Below are 21,648 nucleotides of genomic sequence, written 5' to 3'. Positions count from 1 at the left end.
TGACTTGCATTTGAGAAACTTTAACCTTCTCCATAAGCTGCCATATGGGGGCATCAGTGTTTCACAAATACATCTTGTTTCTTGGAGGTATGCCCCTTTCGGAAGTTTGGCCTCCATCAATCCCATTTTTGTCAGCGCAACTTCTCTGAAATTGCTGAATAGTTTCATGAAACTTTTAGTGAATAAGGACATACTGTGTTGATGTGCATATTCACAGGAAATGCCGATTCAATATATTTCTTTCCTGGGAAATATGCCTCTGTTTAACGTAGAAGTCTGACCAAAATTAAGTCTACTAAAACAGTTCCTAAGTGCAACTCCTCTGAAACTGCTTAACAGAATTTCATGTAATTTTGTAGTTTATATGGATATACTGTAATTGTGCATATTCACAGAAGATTCTTATTCATTTTTTTTTCTTTTACCTGAGTTATGCCCCTTTTGAACATACAAGTTTCACCAAAATATTCTATGTGAAACCCATTTAGTTATAAATCTTTTTATAATATAAAATATAAAGGTGAGCATCTGAGAGCCTAATGCCATTGATGCCTTGCATGATATTGATTTAAACATGTCAAAAGAGAAAGGGAGGTCGGGGGGGTTTAATCGTTTGTTGTATTTAATTAATGCAAAGCATTGACATTATGTGTAGCATTGTCAAGCAATGTGGGAGCATGGGCTATGCGAGTTTGCTTAATTTTTCTTTCATTAATTCTTAAAACTATAAATCATTACGATTTATGGAGAACATTTGATGTATGAAATTTAATGCATTTAAAAAGCATTCCGCTTCTTATCAATCCAGAAGGAAGAGTTTTTGTTTGCATGAATTTGATGCAATGTGAAAGACTAATTCTCTTATATTAATAGAAGAATAGGGTTTACCCAAATCGTACACATACATGTATGTCAAACAGGTTTAAAAATGTGCACTAAAGCCTATATCACAAGTTATCATGCTAGTGGTAGCACGTATTTTTTTTAGTTCACAGCCTAGTGCTAAGCACTTTCCTACTAAACCTTAAATCCAGAAAAGATTTCACTACATTATATTACTTTTACATGAAATAGTATGAAATAGTATAATATGATACTTTAGAGTTCAAAAAGCCCTTTGGTGCATGAAAACAGAAAACAAACAGAAAAAATATTATGTGTACAAGTTCATTTAATCTTGGGCACAAAATACAAGTGTATGTCTATCAATAGCTTTTCAGAGAAACACAGATATAATTTTGCTTTCTAATTAAGCCTTGAAAAAGCTGACACACTTAAAACTAAATTCTCCAGCACTTTTCTTCCCTGTAACAGACAAATTCTTTCTGTAATCTTCAGGACAGAGTCTCTCTTGCCATATCTTTATACAAATACATTATCTATTTATATAACAAAATAATTTGCATCCTCCAACAACCATATACACATTTAATCTGAATTCTAATCCAATTTGATATCAACGCAACAACAGAGTATGCACATTCCAAACATTTACAGTGTATTAAATCAAAAAATGTAGGACAAAGCAGAAAAAATAACAACACAAGAGGAATTAAACAGGTTAACCCTTTCACTTAAAAGTCAATGTATATTGTAACTGAATAACTTTTGTACATTATAACAACAGCACTGAATTTATAAATATGCATATATTTCCAGGGACAAAATAAAATCAAACACATATTTTTATATAAAAGTGTTATCACAGAAAAAAATGTAGAATGAAAACTATATCTTGAATAGTACTAGTCTTTCACCAAATGTACATAAGTAATGATAAAAAAAAATGTAAGCTTAACAATCAGAATGGCAGAGTATATTATAAACAGGGTATCTTGTCATAACAGGGTATCTAACCCAATGCAGCATGGAAGTTGAATATTCATGAGGATACTCAAATGCATACAATTAATACAGGTTTGTCTAAGCTATCAAACAATTTACATGTGTACTCTATATTTCTGGAGAAGCATATACCTATTGAGTAGAGCACTGATTTTCAATTGTTAATTATGGTGCGTTTCAATGAAGTGGTAAGAAGCTGAATACAAAAGGTCAGTAGGAGATTCAGTGCCATTTTAAGATTGGTGATAACAATTAAAACTGACTACTATACACTGAAGACAGAAATTTAAAAAAAATTTTGTTTGTTTTTTTCTTTTTTTAAATCAATTTTTTTGGTCTTCAATTCTCCTGTAATTAAGAAATGCAATATTCTTCATCACTACATTAAATAATGTACAAAAAACAGCTCTTTTAAATACCATGTGAACTGAAACTTGGAACACTTTCAGTAAACAAAATAAAATATTGTTCATCAAATTGCAGCACTGATAAGCTTAGTGCCTGTTGTGCATCCAATCATTGTCTGACTGATTGAGAAGTTCTGCCAGAACTTTGTCCAGGTCATAGTTGTGTTTGTTGAGCAATTCCTGGTTTCTCTGTCTGTTACAGAAGCCCATCTCTATGAGTTTCTTCATTGGACCAGAGTCTGTTGACTTGGGTACCCACTTTTCCTCCTTTGGCTTCCATTTTGCGGCCTTTGGTTTCCATGTTGATTTGGGAACCAGGTATTCTTTTCCTTCCTGGGAAGTACCGTTCTAAAAAGGCATTCATCAGTGTACAACTCTATAAGTGTTATCATTATTTACAGCAAACTTACATAAATTCATTGTGTAATGTATAAATATTACATGAAAGCTGTTTGAATTGAATGTGCTGATCATGATTTGACAATGATAAATGGAGACTTATTTTTGGCTTTACCTGGTATGTTCTGGCTTGCCAGGTGTAGAAGACTTCCTTACAGGTAGTATAAGCATTAGCAGCAGCACGATTGGCTGCTTTCACTGCAGTGGTCACCATCTGATTCACCATCTCACCAGCAACGGGCCTGTACATAAATCATTGTTCACATTATTCCTAGCTGTCAAGATAGTGTACACAATATTTCAATACATTAAGATTTCTTTTGCAAACTTACATTTCATATCCTTCAGCTTTATCCCCTTTGTTTTGATCCCCATGGTGAGCCCCACCTGTGCACACATCTCCCTGAGGAAGGGCCTCTTTGACCTCAGTTGTATCAAGAGGTGAGCAGGCTTGATCCTCAGTTTGATTGTTGGTTGCCTCCCCTGTCTCATTAGACTGTTCCATTAATGGAACATTTGTGGCACTGATCTCCTCTGTTTCAACAGCTTGTTCGATAATTGTTGTATTTGTAGCACTCACTTCCCCTGTTTCTGTATTTGTTGATGGAACATCAAGATTTCCTGGTAAATATTAAATTCTGATTAAAGCATTTCACCTTGCAATAAAGAGCTTCTTTCACCATTTTAAGGGTGAAAGAACATTGAACTTTGTTTAATCCAGCTGATATTATTTGAATGTACCTGATGCTCCTATTTCCCTCTCTGTTCTTATTTCCTCCCTGACTCCCCCCTGGGCTGGAGCTGTCAATATCTCTGGTGCACTCTGGCTGAGATCATCTACCAGTGCAGGAGAGGCTGGTGAAGGGATGAGTGGATCCAGTGGGGGTGTAGACACTGAATTTGAAGCAGTCAGAATATCATCCACAGAGGGAGGACCTGCATGCAAAATGTTATAATCACTCCAAACCAAAACATGCTGTTATAATGCTAGCATAGCTGTGCCACAGGCATGCACTACTATTATTTTAGCCCTCACAAAAAAATTATATTAAAATAAAATTTGAATAAAAACAATTAAAAATAATGAAATAAACATCAATTATGGTACAGTTATCAGATAAAAAGAAAAATTAATAAAAATAGAAAGAAAAATGTTTGCTTGTCTGAAGCCAAGGGTAACATGAAAAGAAACAAAAATGCTAATTTAAAAAAATGACATAAGCATACACATTAAATTACTTGTAATTTATACTTTTGGATTATATTTCACACACCACTCTAAAGAAAATATAGTCGATGCACAATCACACAAGAGCTAAATGTACAGTTTTGAACTAGAAACTAGTAATATTTATTAATGATACAATTCAGACAATCTATTAATATACAAAATAAAAAGAAATCAATCTACCCTCAATTCAAAATGTGATATCTTACTTGTGACAATGTTGTTGTGGTTGTCATCAAGCACGTTATGGTTGTTGTCTGTTGTTTCATTGTCTGAGGAGCTTTCTGACACCTGTGGTCTGATGACAGGCTTACTGAAGTCAAAACAGGCAGGCATGGGAACAATGAGGAAATCGTCATCCTCACTGAGGCTGTCATCTTCCTCAGAGGAGTACTGTACCTCTGCTGGTAAACAATGCATACAACAAAGATAAGTTTTTTCTCTTTCTCAAACTGTCTCATAACCTATTGAGACTTACAACTAGGTCTAGTTAACACTCGTAATATAAATTTAACCAAACTCTGTGATTTATGCACTTCCTATTTTCTTAGTTAGACTCGTTAAAAAAAAATTTTACAAAAGAAAGAAGTTGAACTGTATATATAAATACATTTTGTAATAAAATTCAAAAACTATGGAGGACTAAAAGAGCTAGGTACGTTAGCTAATGTCAACAGGCCCTGCAAAATGCTTAAAAAATAAAGTTTGCGTATCCTCACTGACAATGTATATTTATAAAGTTTATGATCCTAAGTCCTTGTATATGTAAATGTTTGGGCGGATCCAAGCCTCTTATGCTGCTATGTAATATCCAAACCTATGCCGTTTCCGGAAAACAAGCAATTTTCTTCACTTTTCACCCGGTTTTTGGGAAAATTCGATGTGGCCACACGCATCGGCCACGTAGATATTTTAACCAGAAATACTATTACATAAAAGGGATTGATTTATACAGGTTTCGTTCTGGCCGTAGGCTGTGGCCACATTGAATTTTTACAAATTCTGATATTATCAGTCGTCTGCTATACGGATCTTGACGTGAGGGGAATGGAATATTAGCTTGGTAATTTGATTACATTCGTAGAAAATAAATAACAATTGAATACATGTTTATTTTATAGAAATCTAAATGATAAAATGCATTACTTTAATAACTCATTTGTAAAAATTTCGTATCCGCGACCACCTTTTTAACTTTCGTTTTCATTCCAGGCAACATTTCGGGAACAAGCAAAACTCAGGCAAATGTACACATAAAACGTCTAAATTTCTGAAGGTCTGTTGTAAAAAGGTTTATCTGAGATGTTTTAGGGTTGTTAAGTTTATAAAAAGGCATCTTATGTTTATTTTAAGGCAAAACCCTAACATCTCCAGGTTGTACATCGAACTCTAAATATAGACGTCCTCGTTGTTTACATTGACAACGTACAGTGACGCGCCAAAAGTTTTTCTCATTTTTCAGTCTTTCGTTCGAATATTTTACTGTAAACAATACGTTGTTTTATCAAACATTTTGATAAAAAATAATTGAGAATTTCTCATAGTAAGAGAAAACTGTATTCAGATGATTCATTGTAGATATAAAAAAAATCTCAAATTAACGACTTTTTATTATCCGTAAAAATGCTGGAAAGTTTACATGTTTCAATGCACAGATGAATTATTTTAATATTATAGCACTTACACCCTTTCTCCAAAAGCTTAATTAGTACATACTTATACTTATATTTAACGTATGATAATCTTTCAATGAATTAAATTTATATACCATCACATAGAAACGAAAAAAAAAACCATACACAATTTAATGTTTTTATGTCTTCTCAAAAATAATTGAAATGATAATTGAGAACAGTAGAGACATAAGTATATGTTATTTATGTCCCTGAAAACAGAGAAACAATGCGGTTAAATTCAGGGGGGGGGGGGGAAGAAGAATGGGGAAATTACATATAACTATTAAGTTTTCCTTCAGAGAAGTTAAGATGAGAATATTAATAAAATAATATTCGACTAACATGATTCTCATTATAATAAAAACTTATGAATGGGACAGCAGCTTCATATAATTTTGTGAAATTCTAAGATACTGAAAATATTTTTTAAAATTTATTTTATATATCTATAATTTTTTTCTAAGTCATTTATTTTACACCCTCCCTTTTGTGACAGGAAAAACTCTCCAAAATATTTGCAAATTCATTGATTCTTACTAAATCAAATGATATTAATAATTAAAATATCTTCCTATGAGATACACATGTATACAATTTGATACTATACAATTATTGCATGACGTGAGGAAAATATGTAGATTTATTCAGCAAAGAAAAATTATACGAATTTTTTTGGTTGAATAAATCTTCATTTTTCCGTAATATTCATGCAATAGATTCTTATTATACCGAAACAAGCAAGGCCTTTAAAAATAAACACAAACTTTCAAAAAGTTACTGGAACACTTAACCGAAGTCCCTTGGACACTTCGTAGGGGTGAAACGATACACCTCCTTCACGGTTCGATACGTATTGTATAATTTTGTCTCGGTTCGGTTATTTTCGATACGATACATTTTGATAGAAGGAAATGAATTCAACGTTGTTTTATGCTTTTTTTTTTCTAAATCTAGTCAGATATTTTACGAATTTTATTTGCAAATTGACTAGAAGAAATTGATTAAAATTATTTGACTGTCAAAAATTATTTTACAAGCTATCAGTCATCAAAAATTTGCTGAGTAAAGTGTTTTACCTTATGCCAAACCCGACTGAATAACGATCCCGATCGAAAAATGAACCGAACCGAAAATTAGAGATTTTGCACCGTGTATCAAACCGAGAAAAAATACCGCGGTGTATTGATACCGCGGTGAACCGTTTCACTCCTAACACTTCGTATTTAGATTTCTTTCTTTCTTTCTTTTTTTTTTTTTTTTTTTTAATTGAAGAAGACCGCCAATTTTGTCATTGCATTCAATGCCTTTATTTTAAATTTTGTGATGTCTGCTGTTGTCGGGAGTTTCGTCAACGAACGATTTATAAGTATCGCGAGAAAATGCACTTGGTTTTCCTAGGAGGTTAAATATGATGAAAAGCATGACGACGACAGGGAAATATGAAGTTTTATGGCCCCGTTACGTGACAATTTAGAACCAATCAGATAACGCGTTGTATAGAATAATTATGATGAGGTATAAAAATAAGATGTATGTGTAGGGGGAGAATCCCACTTAGGCTTTTTACAAGCTTATATATCATACTTAAAATCTCGAAAATCGGAAAGTTGAACTACTTGGCCAGGTGTCTCAAGGTAAACCCCCCCCCCGACCCTTGCCTCTGAAATCCCCCTTCACCAACTCAGGTGACATACGTACCAGGTAGATACTAGTATTGTATTTTGGATATAGAACATTTTAGCGTTACAATATAAAGACTCAGGAGAATTATTTTCAGATCTTAATTGCAGCCCGGAGGACCGGGCTGCTCTATACATATAAGTTTAAGTGTTGGTATATGGGGATTGAGGTGGGAGAAGTTATTCAGAATTAAAGGTTTTCTAAACATTAAAAAGATCGTTAATCAGAATGTTCTTTCCCTTTATAAATTACGAGATACACAATATGTTTACTTCCATAAAGTGAATCTGTAAAAATATATATGTTTTTCATATTTAATATATAAAGTTGCTTATCATTTACTATCGAAAAAACGACAGGTCCCTTTTTTTAGAACATCGAATTTTACTTATCGCATAAAAACGTAAAAAAGTAATTTACACAGTTCGTGTTTTATATTCTTTAAGTGAAAGACATTTTTGAAAATAGGTGATGCATGTGTCTGGTTTCAAATTATATTTTATGCAGCCAACATTTACTTGAGGAATTGATAAAGTTCAAAAGGGTATCGTTTTTGTTCGATTTTCGTCCGACTATAAGTTTTCAAAATATTCTCGACTATCGTCTCCATCATTTAGACGCATGCCTTTTTCACACATATCGAAGCGGTTTGATGATCAAGACTCATTTTCATTGTTTACTTTATTTATTTCCCGGGCGACAATTGATGGCTACATCAATGTTTTCTTGTTTCTTGTTGTTGTTTGTCCCCAGACGATCAACAGTCAGGTTCTAAAGCTGAAACCACGAGAGGAATGAATTCAACATGACGCTAGTTGATGCGTTATTAAAAGTCATGTTTGTTTCACCTTATGCTTACAGTCATTTTGAAAAACCCCGCGTTTCGAGACACTGGTAACCTTATCGCTGTACTTTGTATCCAACTTAAGACAACCCAACGTAATAACTTTTTTTGTAAAAAAAATAAATCGACATCTTTATGGTCGCAGATAAGTGCGTATTGCCCAGGGTTGAAATATTACAACCTTTTTATGAAGGGTTGAAAAAATATACCTATCTATTATAAACCAAGTCAAAGCTTAATAAAGATTAAATATGTCATGTAGGAGATGAGTCGACCATCTTAATTTTCTGATATTTTTAATATCGATTATTGGAGGGATGATGGATATGTTCAGAAAACAAACAACGTCCAATCATAAAGTTATGTGTTGATATGGTAAAAACGGCGTCAGAGACATAATTAATGATTGTTAAAATTACTGGGAATAATCAAAATATTCTTTAACTCATTTGACAAAGCAATTCATCATATATTTCACAAAGTTTTAGAAGAAAAGTATTGTCTGAATTCCCCATTAGACAGATTAAATTAAATTTTATTACTACCATTATTAGAATTTACATCAGCTGTTTTGTATGGCTTTGCAAGTCTCCTGTTGGTAAATTAGGAAAATGATTTTAATTTATTCTTTGTTAGTTGACACCTTTGTCTGTGGTCCAAATTCAAAGATCAATTTGCAAGGTCATCGTAAACTTAAAGAAAATGCTGGTGGAAATGATGGAAGCATGTCACCTAAAGCCCGACTCTGACTCAAAGATATGTAATTTAGATCCAGTCTATACTATATGTATGAATTTTGACAAATAAAAAAAGTTAACTTTGACGTATAGTTCACAAGGAACCTTAGGGTCAACTTTGATTTTTTTTTTTAATTATTTGATATACCAGTAGCTTACTTTCAACCCCCCCCCTTCCTCCCTTTCTTAGCGCAGTATAGCGACCTAGAATATGTTTTTACTTTAAACAAAACCTTGAAGTGACTCAGAATTTCAGGATTCTGAAGTCAATGAATTTTACTAGATATTTCTTAAGTTGCAGGCACGTAGTATCGGTTTTGAAATGCGGGGGGGGGGGGGGGGGGGGGGAGAGAAAACTTGAAAATCCCATTTCGTGGGAGGAAGGTCCAACTTCTCAACTTCTTCCACATCAATTTTTTTCATACATCACCACATAACCCTGCAAGAAAAAGTGGGGGAAGGGAGCTACTAGCCCTTCAATGGACATTTTCGATAGAAAATGTAATGTTCGAAAAAAAGGGGGTCAGCCCCCCCCCCCCCCCCAATACTTCGAGCCTGAGTTATTATTACATCCTGGTGATATAATTCCTTATTATTTTGCTTCCCATTGATCTCTTTTGCATGAATAATTTAATAATTTTTAAAAATTGTATTGATTTATCTCAAAAAGGGCGATTTTCGGTAATATAAAATTATAATTTGAACCTTAGTGCAAATAGGTCAAAATTAATGCTAAAGTTAGTTATATTTCCTCGTTAACTGTTCTTGTTTGTTAATAAAAGCTTCATTTCTTTTTGCATTCTCTATCTTTTTTTTAAACATTCCCGAAAAAATAAATTTATTTGTGGAGAAAAACAGACTGCACATTATGCAAACAATTTTGACTGCAGTTATGATATTCAGGTATATCGATACTATGGAGGTCATTTATTCTTTAAAACATTCTTTTTGTGCAATATTTTTTTTAAAGTAAATAAACTATGCAATGTAAACATTTTATTGTAAGATTTTTTTTACGTATAACATACATTGATACATTATATTAAGTTGTTATTTAAATGTACTAAATTGACAACAATAATGACGTCATAGTGCTCAAAGCGTTTAAATGCAATAAAATACATTCCATTTTTAGAGGGCTATTACAACTAAACTATGAAAGGTAGATAAAAATTATTGATATATTTATAAAGTTTACATCCTCAACTCATTTCTTTATAATTATTTTAAATTTTCAAAGAAGGGCCGATTTTCACTACTAACGTACCTGGCTCTTTGTATGCATTTTAATTCAGCCCCTTCCAGAATTTACCTGGTTGAGGGATGGGCAGACTGCTCATGTAATTCTCCACAAATTCTTTGTCAATGATCTCTGTTTTTTCTGTGTAGTCTTCTGGGTTTAAAAGTTCAACACTGCTGGTCCTTGACAAACTGCCCTCTTCTGGCAATGGCGACTTAGGAGGGGACACAACTGTTGGTGCAACACATATAATAAATTGATTTGGTGATCCAATATAAAGCACAAATATTTATGTCAACAAAATATTTCCATTTTTTCTTTTAAACCTTGAAAATGAAAATGCAGTTTTCTAAGTTTTTGTGTGCACATTTTCACCCTTTTTTCCATCCTTTTCTTAAAGGATAACAATAATTACTATATGCTTCTAAGCTTTTGTAAATGTGACCTTGAACTTGCCAAAATGACCTTGGTTAAAAACAAGAGGCCCATGGGCCACATCGCTCACCTGAGTAACTTTGGCCATGCTGTTCTTTACCAGATTTCCCCCCTTTTAATATACCTATTGTGGCCCCGCCCTACCCCAGGGGAACAAAATTTGAACAATTTAGAATCTACACTACCTCTGGATGCTTCCAAATATGTCTCAGCTTTATTGGTCCAGTGGTTCTTGAAAAGAAGATTTTTAAAGATTTTTCTTATATATTTCAATGTAAAACTTGGATTCCCTATTGTGTCCCGCCCTACCCCCGGGGGTCAAGATTTGAATAATTTAGAATCTACACTACCCCAGGATGCTTCCTTATAAGTTTCAGCTTTTCTGGCCCAGTGGTTCTTGAGAAGGCCCAGTGGTTCTTGAGAAGAAGATTTTTAAAGATTTTTCTTCTGTATATCAATGTAAAACTTGAATTCCCTATTATGGCCCCGCCCTACCCCCGGGGGTCATGATTTAAACAATTTAGAATCTACACTACCCCAGGATGCTTCCATATAAGTTTCAGCTTTTCTGGCCCAGTGGTTTTTGAGAAGAAGATTTTTTAAGATTTTTCCTATATATTTCAATGTCAAACTTGGATTCCCTACTGTGGCCCCGCCCTACCCCCGGGGGTCATGATTTGAACAATTTAGATTCTACACTACCCCAGGATGCTTCCATATAAGTTTCAGTATTTCTGGCCCAGTGGTTCTTGAGAAGAAGATTTTTTAAGATTTTTCCTATATATTTCAATATCAAACTTGGATTCCCTATTGTGGCCCCGCCCTACCCCGGGGGTCATGATTTGAACAACTTAGATTCTACACTACCCCAGAATGCTTCCATATAAGTTTCAGTATTTCTGGCCCAGTGGTTCTTGAGAAGAAGATTTTTTAAGATTTTCCTATATATTTCAATGTCAAACTTGGATTCCCTATTGTGGCCCCGCCCTACCCCCGGGGGTCATGATTTGAACAATTTAGATTCTACACTACCTCAGGATGCTTCCATTTAAGTTTCAGCTTTTCTGGCCCAGTGGTTCTTGAGAAGAAGATTTTTTAAGATTTTTCCTATATATTTCAATGTCAAACTTGGATTCCCTATTGTGGCCCCGCCCTTCCCCCGGGGGGTCATGATTTGAACAATTTAGAATCTACACTACCCCAGGATGCTTCCATATAAGTTTCAGCTTTTCTGGCCCAGTGGTTCTTGAGAAGAAGATTTTTTAAGATTTTTCCTATATATTTCAATGTCAAACTTGGATTCCCTATTGTGGCCCCGCCCTTCCCCCGGGGGTCATGATTTGAACAATTTAGAATCTACACTACCCCAGGATGCTTCCATATAAGTTTCAGCTTTTCTGGCCCAGTGGTTCTTGAGAAGAAGATTTTTTAAGATTTTTCTTATGTATTTCAATGTCAAACTTGGATTCCCTATTGTGGCCCCGCCCTACCCCCGGGGGTCATGATTTTAACAATTTAAAATTTACACTACCCCAGGATGTTTCCACATAAGTTTCAGCTTTTCTGGCCCAGTGGTTCTTGAGAAGAAGATTTTTTAATGACCCCACCCTATTTTTGTCTTTTCTTGATTATCTCCCCTTGTAAGGGGACTTGGCCCTTTATTTTAACAATTTACACTCCCCTTCACCAAAGGATACTTTGTACCAAGTTTGGTTAAAATTGGCCCAGTGGTTCTTGAGAAGAAGTTGAAAATGTGAAAAGTTTACAGACGGACGGACAGACGGACGGACGGACAGACGGACAGACGGACGGACGACGGACAACGGGTGATCAGAAAAGCTCACTTGAGCTTTAAGCTCAGGTGAGCTAAAAATGATAGATCCTCTGGTTATAAGTTATCTTTAAGTGAAAAACATCCAATTTTCTCCATTAGAAAAATACAGACCTGACATGAATTTTACACTTTTCTGCCAGTGACCCTGGGTTTAGGTTTTGACTTACTTTTAGCTCACAAATAATCTTCTGACAAAAAATTTATACTTTTTCTGCCAGTGACCTTCAACTTGCCAGAATGATCTTGAGTGAAGGTCATGCCACACACTCATGTCATAAACAATCTTTGTACCAAGTATGAGCTTCCAATGATTCTCCATTAGAAAGTTATAGCCCAGAAAAGATTGCATGGACAGGTCGACAAACAGACAGATAAACAAGGTCATTCCTATGTAAAAATTCTTTACTTACCAAGTGGAGTGTTGTTGGGTGTGGCTGTCTGAGACATCTTGTTAGATCCCCTGGATGCCATGTCAAGCATTTCAAATGACATTAGATCCTGTCCTGTCTCTTCGGACACAGTGGGCTTCTGCTGGGCATCCAACTGTAACTGGGCCATGGCAGCAGCTGCTGTGGTCAATTCTTGCTCCAGTTTCTGGACAGTCTCATTGTTTATGGTCTCAGAGGATTGGTTCTCTGATTTCTTTTCAAACTGAATTGGACTTTTCTCAATTAGGAACTCTGTTTCATCCTTTTCCTTGGATTCTGCAAAGCTTTCATCTGCATGATCTGTCAGGGTTTTCACTTCCTGTTTAATCAAATAAATTTAATTTCATTTTCTTTATTCATTAATACTAGATATGAATATACTGTACTATAAATCTCTGACAATAGTTCTACTAGTTTGATCTTACAAATTTTGCTCCTGGTCTTGTAATACTTGTAGCAAGTTTTAAGAAATCAAATCAATTTAAAGAATTTCACAGATAATCCTACTTTTAATAACCCTGGCACAGTTCATTAAAGCCAAAATTAACACATATTAACTGGACCATCCATAGAACACATATATCAAAACTGAACCAAATCTGTAAAAGTATGTTGAGAGAATTTCAAAATATATAATAAATATGTATTTTTTGAACAGTAAATTATGGTAACATCATTTGAAATCAAAATTGATGCTATTTGTGCACCACAATTTTCTTAAAATTGGAGCAAAATAATAGGAGGAGCAGCATTTTCACAGGAATTTTTTTTTCTAATTTCAATAACTATGGCAACACTATGGTAAAGGTAAATCAAAACTGTAATAAATATATACATGTACATGTTTATATATATTTATTTATATGTGTGTGTGTGTGTATGTACAATTATGATTATTTTAAAACTATTTCATATCCATAACATTGACAGAATTACAAGAGAACTGTAATATCAGTCATATGGACTCAGCTTACAAAATAGCTTTTTATCCTTTACCTGTCTGTCTGATTTTGACTCTTCATTGACAATTCTCAGTGAATCCTCTGATTTATTTGGTTCTAGAACCAGTTTTGGTTCTACCTGTACCAGGCACCAGACTCGATGTCCAAACTGGTGACCGGAATCCAGCATCTTCCAGTGACTCTGATACTTCCCTGTTCACAGGGGGAAAAAAAACCTCAATGAATCACTCAAAACTTATCGTGAGTTTTTTAAAGAAAAAATAGTACAAGGCAGGAAGTCCCACCAACATGTGTTACCAAAAAATATCTAGAATTTAAAATAGACAAATATAAATATACTCAGGCTTTAAATTTTCAAAATACTAACCTGGTTCCTCTGGGGCAAAGAATGTGACAGAGATATCAGCTGTCTCCCCAGGGTTAAGGAGAGGGACATCAGTATCAGAGGAGGGAGTTGGTAGGTCTCCAGAGATGTTATGAAGCTATAAAAAATAACAGACATCAGTAGTAATATTCCTATTAAGACATTTAGCTAAATTTCCTTCTTCAGATTCAGAATGAGATAGAGAAATCTACAATGTGAACATACTTTAGTTGTTTCCCTCCATGAGATATTTCCAGAATTTCTGATTTTCCAGGTTTTTACAAATTTGGTCCCTGGTTGTACTTTGGTTCCATCAGGGATGGTCAGGTCTCCCATGAATTGGGCCTTCATGTCTTTCAAAACATCCCTAAAGCACAAAGCTTTAAGTGTACACAATGCTATACAATTTTTTAAATTTTTTTTTACAAGTTCTAATTACTGAATTGTGAAGTCTTTTCCTTTTGAATTACATGTACATGTATTGTCAAACATTTCATAGTTATTATCAATTTTATCATTTGTGACACAAATACAAAACAAGAGTTTCTTACTTACAGGGAATTACAATAATAATGTAACTTCTTTATTAAAACAATTCTTTCTGTGATTCTTTGTATCACAAACATTATTAAAAAAGATTCATGTTTGCATGGCAAGCTTACAATTTCATTTTCAACTTTTCTATTGTCTTCTCTTGTTTTTGTTTTATCTTTTCTTGCTTCATTGCTGCTTTTGCTTGTACTCTACAAACAAAATAGACAATGAAAGTCTATTTCAATTCAAAATGGCAGGAAATGATGTTAGAAAGTGGATAAGGAATACGAAAGAAGAGAATTTGATAGGGTGATGGTTAGAAAAGATGGCAAAGGAAAAGATTTCACAATTAGGCAATATCAATATAATACGGCCCAAGGACCATCCTGGGGAAGACCGAGGCCAAAAAGTTGCTTCTGAGATCCAAACTTCACAATAAATTATCACAAAAGCAAAGTTTAAGTCACCTTAACATTTCACCCCCTCTTTTTTTTCAATCATAAAAATTCTATTAAGAACATGCAGTAATATTATGACTATTTTATAAATCTCTTTGGTATTATCACTGCTTAAATAGGTGAATAACAGTAAGGCACTTGCACCTGTTTAACTGCTAATGACCACTGCATCAAATACTTGATTGCAACTCCTCTAGAATTTACTCTTCAGCATAGAAAATACTCATTAAAAGTTTTACACAAGACGCAAAATACAGGTACATGTAGCTAAGTAGCTATCGATGTATTGCCAAAGATTTTGGAGTTGATTTTAAACCTTCTTATTGTCAAAAGATTAATTCATGCTGTGAATATGAATTATTTTACAGTTCAATTTTAGAGCAATTAACTGTCTTGAGCAATTGCACGTGAAAAACAGGGCTGATTGTACGATGAAGTCCCTCAATTAGCATGCAGTATTTCATCTAATTTTCAAATTAAAGTAATGCATTTATTATTTTTGTTTTCATTTATTAATAAAAACACATTCACCTTAAAAAAAAAGATGATAAGTCTTTAAGTTGAGACAATTTTAGATTGACAATGTGTAATTTTCTTTCCCTGCTAGATATTTAGATGTCTTGTAATTAGAAAATAAAATATTTTTTTTTAAATATACCTTTTAGTATCTTTCAGTATTTAATGTGATTTTTAATAATACAGGAAATGAATAGGGATGTGCGATTTTACCTGTATACCCCGATTTTTAATTGTGTGATACTGTATCGTGGTACGGAGACTAAAATACCGTTATTTAGGTACATAGTTATAAATTCCTGAAATCATTCATTTATTCTTTCAATCTTTCATATTACAATTACAGGAAGTGTAAAAAATAATGAAAACCGTAAAAGAATAGCATCCTAGCATCCAAAATTGCTTGATATTATGTAAATAAAAAATGAAAAAAAAGTGAAGTTATATTTTTCCAGCATATTTTTCGGAAAAAATATGAACATTCATTTAAAATCATTGCAAAAAAATGTTTGTAAAAATATCATGATATTTTGGGGGAAAATCCTGGTATTTCGCGATACGAATTTTTTTGGCAATACCCATCCCTAGGAATGAATGCATTGAAGGATATACATTGACATATTTTTAATATTCTAAAGTTTTAATAATGATCAATAAGCAGTGCAAACACTATAATTAAGAAGTCTGCCTAGAATTTCTCTTAATTTCTGAGGGAAAAGTGATGTCTCCCTAAATTTTGAGTTAAGGTTGGTCCCTGCTGCCAGACTTACTTTTCAATTTTAGCCAGTATTTTGCCCTGTTTTCCACTCTTCAGTGTTATTGCAGCAGCCTCATTTTCATCTGTTTCTTCCTTCTCCTCTGAGGATGTTGGCTGTCGATAAGCTTTGTACAGAATTTGCTTCATGAGAGGGCCCTTCTGCCTGAATCTGATTGGTCGACGGAGTTTGATGAAGACATGGGTAGGATCATGGACTCCACTGACGTTCTCGCATTCCTCACACAGATCATAGTCCACACAATTACTATAATAATTATAGACTTGAGCAATTAAAAACAATAAAAGATATTAAATGTATACATGTTTTGCTTTACTAATTGTTGCTGTACATTTGGTTATTTCATTACTTTATTAGAATAAAGTAATTACTCACCAACACTTGTATCGTGATCCAACAACTACTTTATTGCAGTTGTCACAAATAACACCACAGTGATAGTAAACTTCTGCAAGAATGAATTTGAGTTTCATGTTAATATCTTCCAAAAACAATACAATCACATACAGTATTAATTTTGTTCTATTACAAATGCTAATAAAACTAAATTATACAAAAGATAGCTTACGGTGGACACTGCTGCTGTCTAGCTTGACCTTGTCTGCCATTGGTTTGACCTTGGGTCTCTCATCAGAGGAGGCTGTAGCCCCCTTAGGTTGGTTTTCCGTTCCCTCTCCCCCTTTGTAGCTCTGTAAAACAGCCCCATCCAAACCACGCAACACATGCTTTACAGTCTTTCTAGTCACATCTTTAACAATTTCCGAGTGTAACTCCTTCTTGAGCTGCAAATTCAAAATTACAAAGTTTATCATGTGCAATTTATTTCACATATGCATACATATAACACATGTTCCAAAATTTAATGAATTTAAATTTTAACAAATTATATTAGAAATATTTGAGAAACATATACAGTTGAACTTCGGTATCTCAAACACTGATATCTCGAATACTATGGATAACCACCTATTCTTTAAGTATTTTACCTTGACATCTTGAATACTCAGATGTCTTGAAGTTTTTCACTAGTCTCATCAAGTTGGAAATAACAACTTTTGACTGTACATACATGTACATTGTTGTATATAAAGTAAATATAGATGTCAAGCAGTCTTAAGAAATTCCCACTAACCTCCTTCATGTATTTAATGAAGGCTGGGTATGGAATAGCTTCCTCAGATTTTCGCTCCCCTTGGGAATCCTCCCTATGGCGATGTCCACTCTTCTTTCTTTCAGAGTCTCTAGAGTGTCTCTTCTTAGATTTCTTCACAGGCTGTATTAACACATTTAAATAATCAAGCATTGGAGTTCAGTTTTACAAAAAGGTAAGAGTACTTGGCACAAACACAGATTATCAATGAAATTATGTTTTATACAAAATGAAACTTGATTTGTACATGTATTCAGTTTCTCTTGTGCTAATTTTATTTCATCACTCTAAATACCGTTGAATTTCGTTATCTTGAACATGGATATCCTGAATACCATGGATATGTCGCAGTGATTTGGAAGTCCCAAGCAATTTTTCTTTAAGTATTTTTCCCTCAATATCTTGAACCCTTGGATACCTTGAAGTTATTTCTCGGTCCCATCGAGTTCGGGATAACAAAATTTGACTGTAATATACTTTTCTCTATGGACTACAGGTTTATTGTAATATTCTTCACTTACAAATAGTGGTGTTGTTTCTGAAGGACTATCCACATCATCTGGTTTTTCTCTTTTCTCTTGTCTACAACATTTAAGTAATCTAGATTCATTTACAAAAAAAAAAAAATTCCAATATTAAGATATTTCATCACAGTTTTATTTATAAATTCAAGTTTCAATAACTTGTACATGTTGTATTAGATGTGTGCATATCTGTATATTTGGAATCACCTCAAAATTGTATACCCTCTAAAAGATATGTTCCGTGTAATCTCTCAGTCACTGAATCTAAACTTTACTTTTTCTGTCTGGCAACATGTACTTAATATTGACAAATACTGATAGATACTGATCTATTTCTTGTATGTTAGTACAGTTATTTAATTTACATCAGGTACAGGTAGGTTCATGATAACTGACTTTTGCTTGTTTTAGACTTCTAGAGCATAGAAGAATTTCTTTATGGAGGAAAAAAAAGTTGTTTAAAAGTCTTAAGAAGAGCTAGATAGACTGTACCTAGGGTGTTTCCTTTCCCCGGTGGCTTCTTCCACAGCTTGAGCTGGACCCTCCACTTGTAATAAAACCTCTGGCTTGTTCTCCTGATGGAGGGTGTCTGGAAAAACAGGGGCCAACTTTAGCTCTGTGTTGTCTTCAGAAATGGGCATGGCATCTGCCTCAGTTGTATGTACTGGAGGAGTGGACCCTAAGTTTCTCACTCTCATATACAAAGTGTTGTGGCACTGATCTGCAACCTGTTGCAAACAGTCAAGAAAATAACATCTGAATTCAATCTTCGATGAAAATTTCAGAAAATGCGACTTTATATTTGCATTTATTCATAATGAGGGTAAAGCAAAATAATGTGAAAAACAAAAACCTTGAAGGCCTCCTCCAGTTCTCCCTGGCTACTCATGGCAATCTAAAACATGACATAATGTATTTTAATATTCACAACAGTCAAATTAAAAATTGTACAGGTAATTGCACTGTAAGCTTTTTTCTCTATGATTTTAAGTATCACTTAACAGAATATTTATCAGTTAAAAAAAAGTCCTTGCTACTTACATAGTCTCCTTCTGAGTCAACATAGTACACTCCCATATTTTCACAGTCAAACTGGGCTTTCAACTACAAATGACAATTTTATAAGTGTACTAAATGAAAAAAAAACCCAACAAAAAACAACTTTTACTTGCAAAATAAGAGTAAAGCAGAAAGAATATTCCTAACATAAATGTTTGTTTATCTCTGTCAAAATGTACATGAGAGAAAAGGGTAGACCATTCTGTAATCTTGTATGCAAAAAAGATCTCTTTTCTTTTTTGTGATGATTGCTGTAGAGGGGGTTTGATTTGTTAAAAAGATCCAGTCTCCCCCTGGATTCTCCAGCTTAAATGCTAATTGTGTCATGTTTCTTTGTGAGCCATCTGTACATCTATCAAGAATAGTCTAATGAAGATTTGAAAAAGTCATGGTATAAAAGCTACGGTTATCAGACTTTTCAGTGTTCCGCTTGAAACAGACTCATCATGATAGATGAACTGGTCATATATAGATGAACTGGTAGCTCTATCGGGAAGTTTCTAGTATGCCGGTCCCCAGAATCACGCGATTGCGCATGAGCAGTTATTTCCCTTGCCGTTGCTATGCAGAATGTAAACAAACCGCCATTTTCCCCTCGCTTCAACAAAACGCATTCGATCGAGTGATTAGGGTTAGGGTATATTGTTTTAAGATTGGAACTGTTTTATAAATCCACCGTTAATTAAATATGGCATTGTATGCGATCTACGAATTAGGGTTAGTGTATATATAGCTCGGATATTGTAACTGTTTTATATTCACCCATGCTCGCATCTATACCACTTTGGGCTTATTCATGCAATTTTTGCTTACAAAGAACAGGAAAGTTTTGCGAAACTTGGATGAATTAGCCTTGGTCTAATGTTGAAACATGCCCGATATTGTGCGCTAAGTTTTGGCAAGTAATTGGTAAAAGCGACTTACCGTTTACTTAAGCTCGATATCCTAACCTCCTAATGTCCATATTCAGAATATTTTTTTCTTTCAAATCAATGGTGATGTACAATTCAATCAACCAATTACTAGTAATTAGTTATCACTTGTTAAATCCCTGCATTTCTCACAAAAATCTCGCAATTTTAGTGTCATTCACTTTGAGTCCTATCAGCTACTTCTTCATCAGTCTTCATTACGTCAAAACACAAGTGACGCACGTCATGAATATTTATGAGATTACGTCAAAAACTGATCATGTGACCACATTCCTAAACAACGCAAAATGGAGTTTTATCTATTAAACAAGTACGTTATTTTACGAAACCTTTTAATTCTCATTTAAAAAACTGTGTTTAAAAACCAGTTTTTTAAACCCAATTTTTCACAAGGAACACGATTTTTGGCTCAATTTTGCGATTTGTGGCCTTTTTTTATCGATTTTGTCGATCGCTCACGCGATCATATTATATTGTACACCGCCTTCGACGGCACCTATTTTAGCGCCATATTTATAGGGACCGGTATACTAGAAGTGTCCCGCTCTATCTGAACATGACCACAGACCCATCTGTATTGTTGACTTTTAAACTGCATAAATAATTCTTTATAACACTAGAATATTCTGTGTATTCAAACTGGCCCAGTCACATGCCTCTGTGATCATATATAAAAATATTTGTGATTGTGAAATAGATCTTTCCATGCACTCCATAATGAAATATTACTATGTTCACATATAATCCAAAATAACATTTACATAATGAATAAATCATTTTAAATTAAGGTCTCGTCTCCATCATCTTCAAATGCACCCAAACCGCAAAGAAAATAACCGTTTTGGACTTCCTTGAACATCAAAATACTGATCTGACGTAAATTATCATGGCCACCATTTTGTTTTTTCGATTCAATGTTCACATTCAACAGTTTCTCTTTCTTTTCGTTTTAAATACATATATAATTTATGACAGTCAGTGAATGTGTTGACTCCTTAACCTTAAACCGTTTTTCAACAATTCTCCTGACTTAAGATAAAATAAAAATAACAAATACTTGACCAATTTGACACGCAAGAATCTCACCATTGCCTCCAAATCAACCCATCGGGTTTGACGATGAAGTTTGTAAATTTCGGAGACTTCGTTGTCCCCCTCATAGCTAATGTTTATCACTATTATTCCTGCCATTTTCAATTACACTGCTGTAACGAAATTTCTCAGAGTATCTTTTAAGTTATGGACAAATTTGGGTGACGAACTTTGTTACGAAAATAGCCATTACACTCTTGTTGACATATGAACCTTCTGATTACAACAACAGTAGAGCTACTTCCACAGAAGAAAATAGTTCTTTCCTCCATTGAATAAAATAAGTAATGTATGATTCATAAATTATCGATATTATTTAAAATTTGATAAATTTACAAACTTCATCAAAAATTATTATATATATTATATCTAAAATTCCAATTTCATTTTCTATTTACATATACACACTAAATAAGTGCGCGGATTAAATTTTCACAGAGATAAAAATAGAATGACGTCAGAAAATTTTCAGAGTTGTTTCTCTTACATTGCGTAAGAAAACCATTGGTGACGTTCATTCACGTGTTC

At 33.9% G+C, this 21,648-nt stretch overlaps 1 protein-coding gene across 3 annotated transcripts; it reads right to left on the bottom strand.

Annotated features, from left to right (window-relative positions):
• Nucleotides 1-1,151: 1,151 nt before the first annotated feature.
• Nucleotides 1,152-21,336, bottom strand: LOC133197181 (next to BRCA1 gene 1 protein-like). 3 transcript variants are annotated; one of them, XM_061333074.1, is made up of 20 exons: nt 21,115-21,336; nt 19,079-19,141; nt 18,891-18,932; nt 18,530-18,765; nt 18,035-18,095; nt 17,496-17,636; nt 16,932-17,145; nt 16,739-16,811; nt 16,358-16,609; nt 14,742-14,822; nt 14,305-14,446; nt 14,083-14,197; nt 13,750-13,907; nt 12,736-13,072; nt 10,129-10,287; nt 4,089-4,283; nt 3,393-3,587; nt 2,984-3,272; nt 2,767-2,893; nt 1,152-2,600 (listed from the first exon to the last, which is right to left on the bottom strand). In XM_061333074.1, the coding sequence occupies exons 1-20, from the start codon at nt 21,217-21,219 to the stop codon at nt 2,340-2,342; spliced, it is 3,246 nt and encodes a 1,081-aa protein (XP_061189058.1). In that variant the 5' UTR covers nt 21,220-21,336; the 3' UTR covers nt 1,152-2,339. The 3 variants fall into 3 exon arrangements, with proteins under 3 accessions (XP_061189058.1, XP_061189059.1, XP_061189060.1); XM_061333075.1 differs by having other exon boundaries at nt 3,393-3,545; XM_061333076.1 differs by lacking the exon at nt 14,742-14,822.
• Between the last annotated feature and the right edge of the window lie 312 nt (nt 21,337-21,648).

Source organism: Saccostrea echinata, unplaced genomic scaffold (genome assembly GCF_033153115.1).
Source record: "Saccostrea echinata isolate AGI-Se365-2 ecotype Australia unplaced genomic scaffold, CSIRO_AGI_Sech_v1 ptg000030l, whole genome shotgun sequence".
Lineage (NCBI taxonomy): Eukaryota > Metazoa > Mollusca > Bivalvia > Ostreida > Ostreidae > Saccostrea > Saccostrea echinata.
This window is presented reverse-complemented; position numbering and strand designations above follow the sequence as displayed.

Excerpts from the sequence above, each read along its gene's own strand:
- LOC133197181 (XM_061333074.1), bottom strand. The coding sequence starts at position 21,219 with ATGGCAGGAATAATAGTGATAAACATTAGCTATGAGGGGGACAACGAA. Across the intron at positions 14,823-16,357 it reads ATACTGGCTAAAATTGAAAA|AGTACAAGCAAAAGCAGCAA; the intron begins GTAAGTCTGGCA and ends TTTTGTTTGTAG. Across the intron at positions 3,273-3,392 it reads GAGGGAAATAGGAGCATCAG|GAAATCTTGATGTTCCATCA; the intron begins GTACATTCAAAT and ends AATATTTACCAG.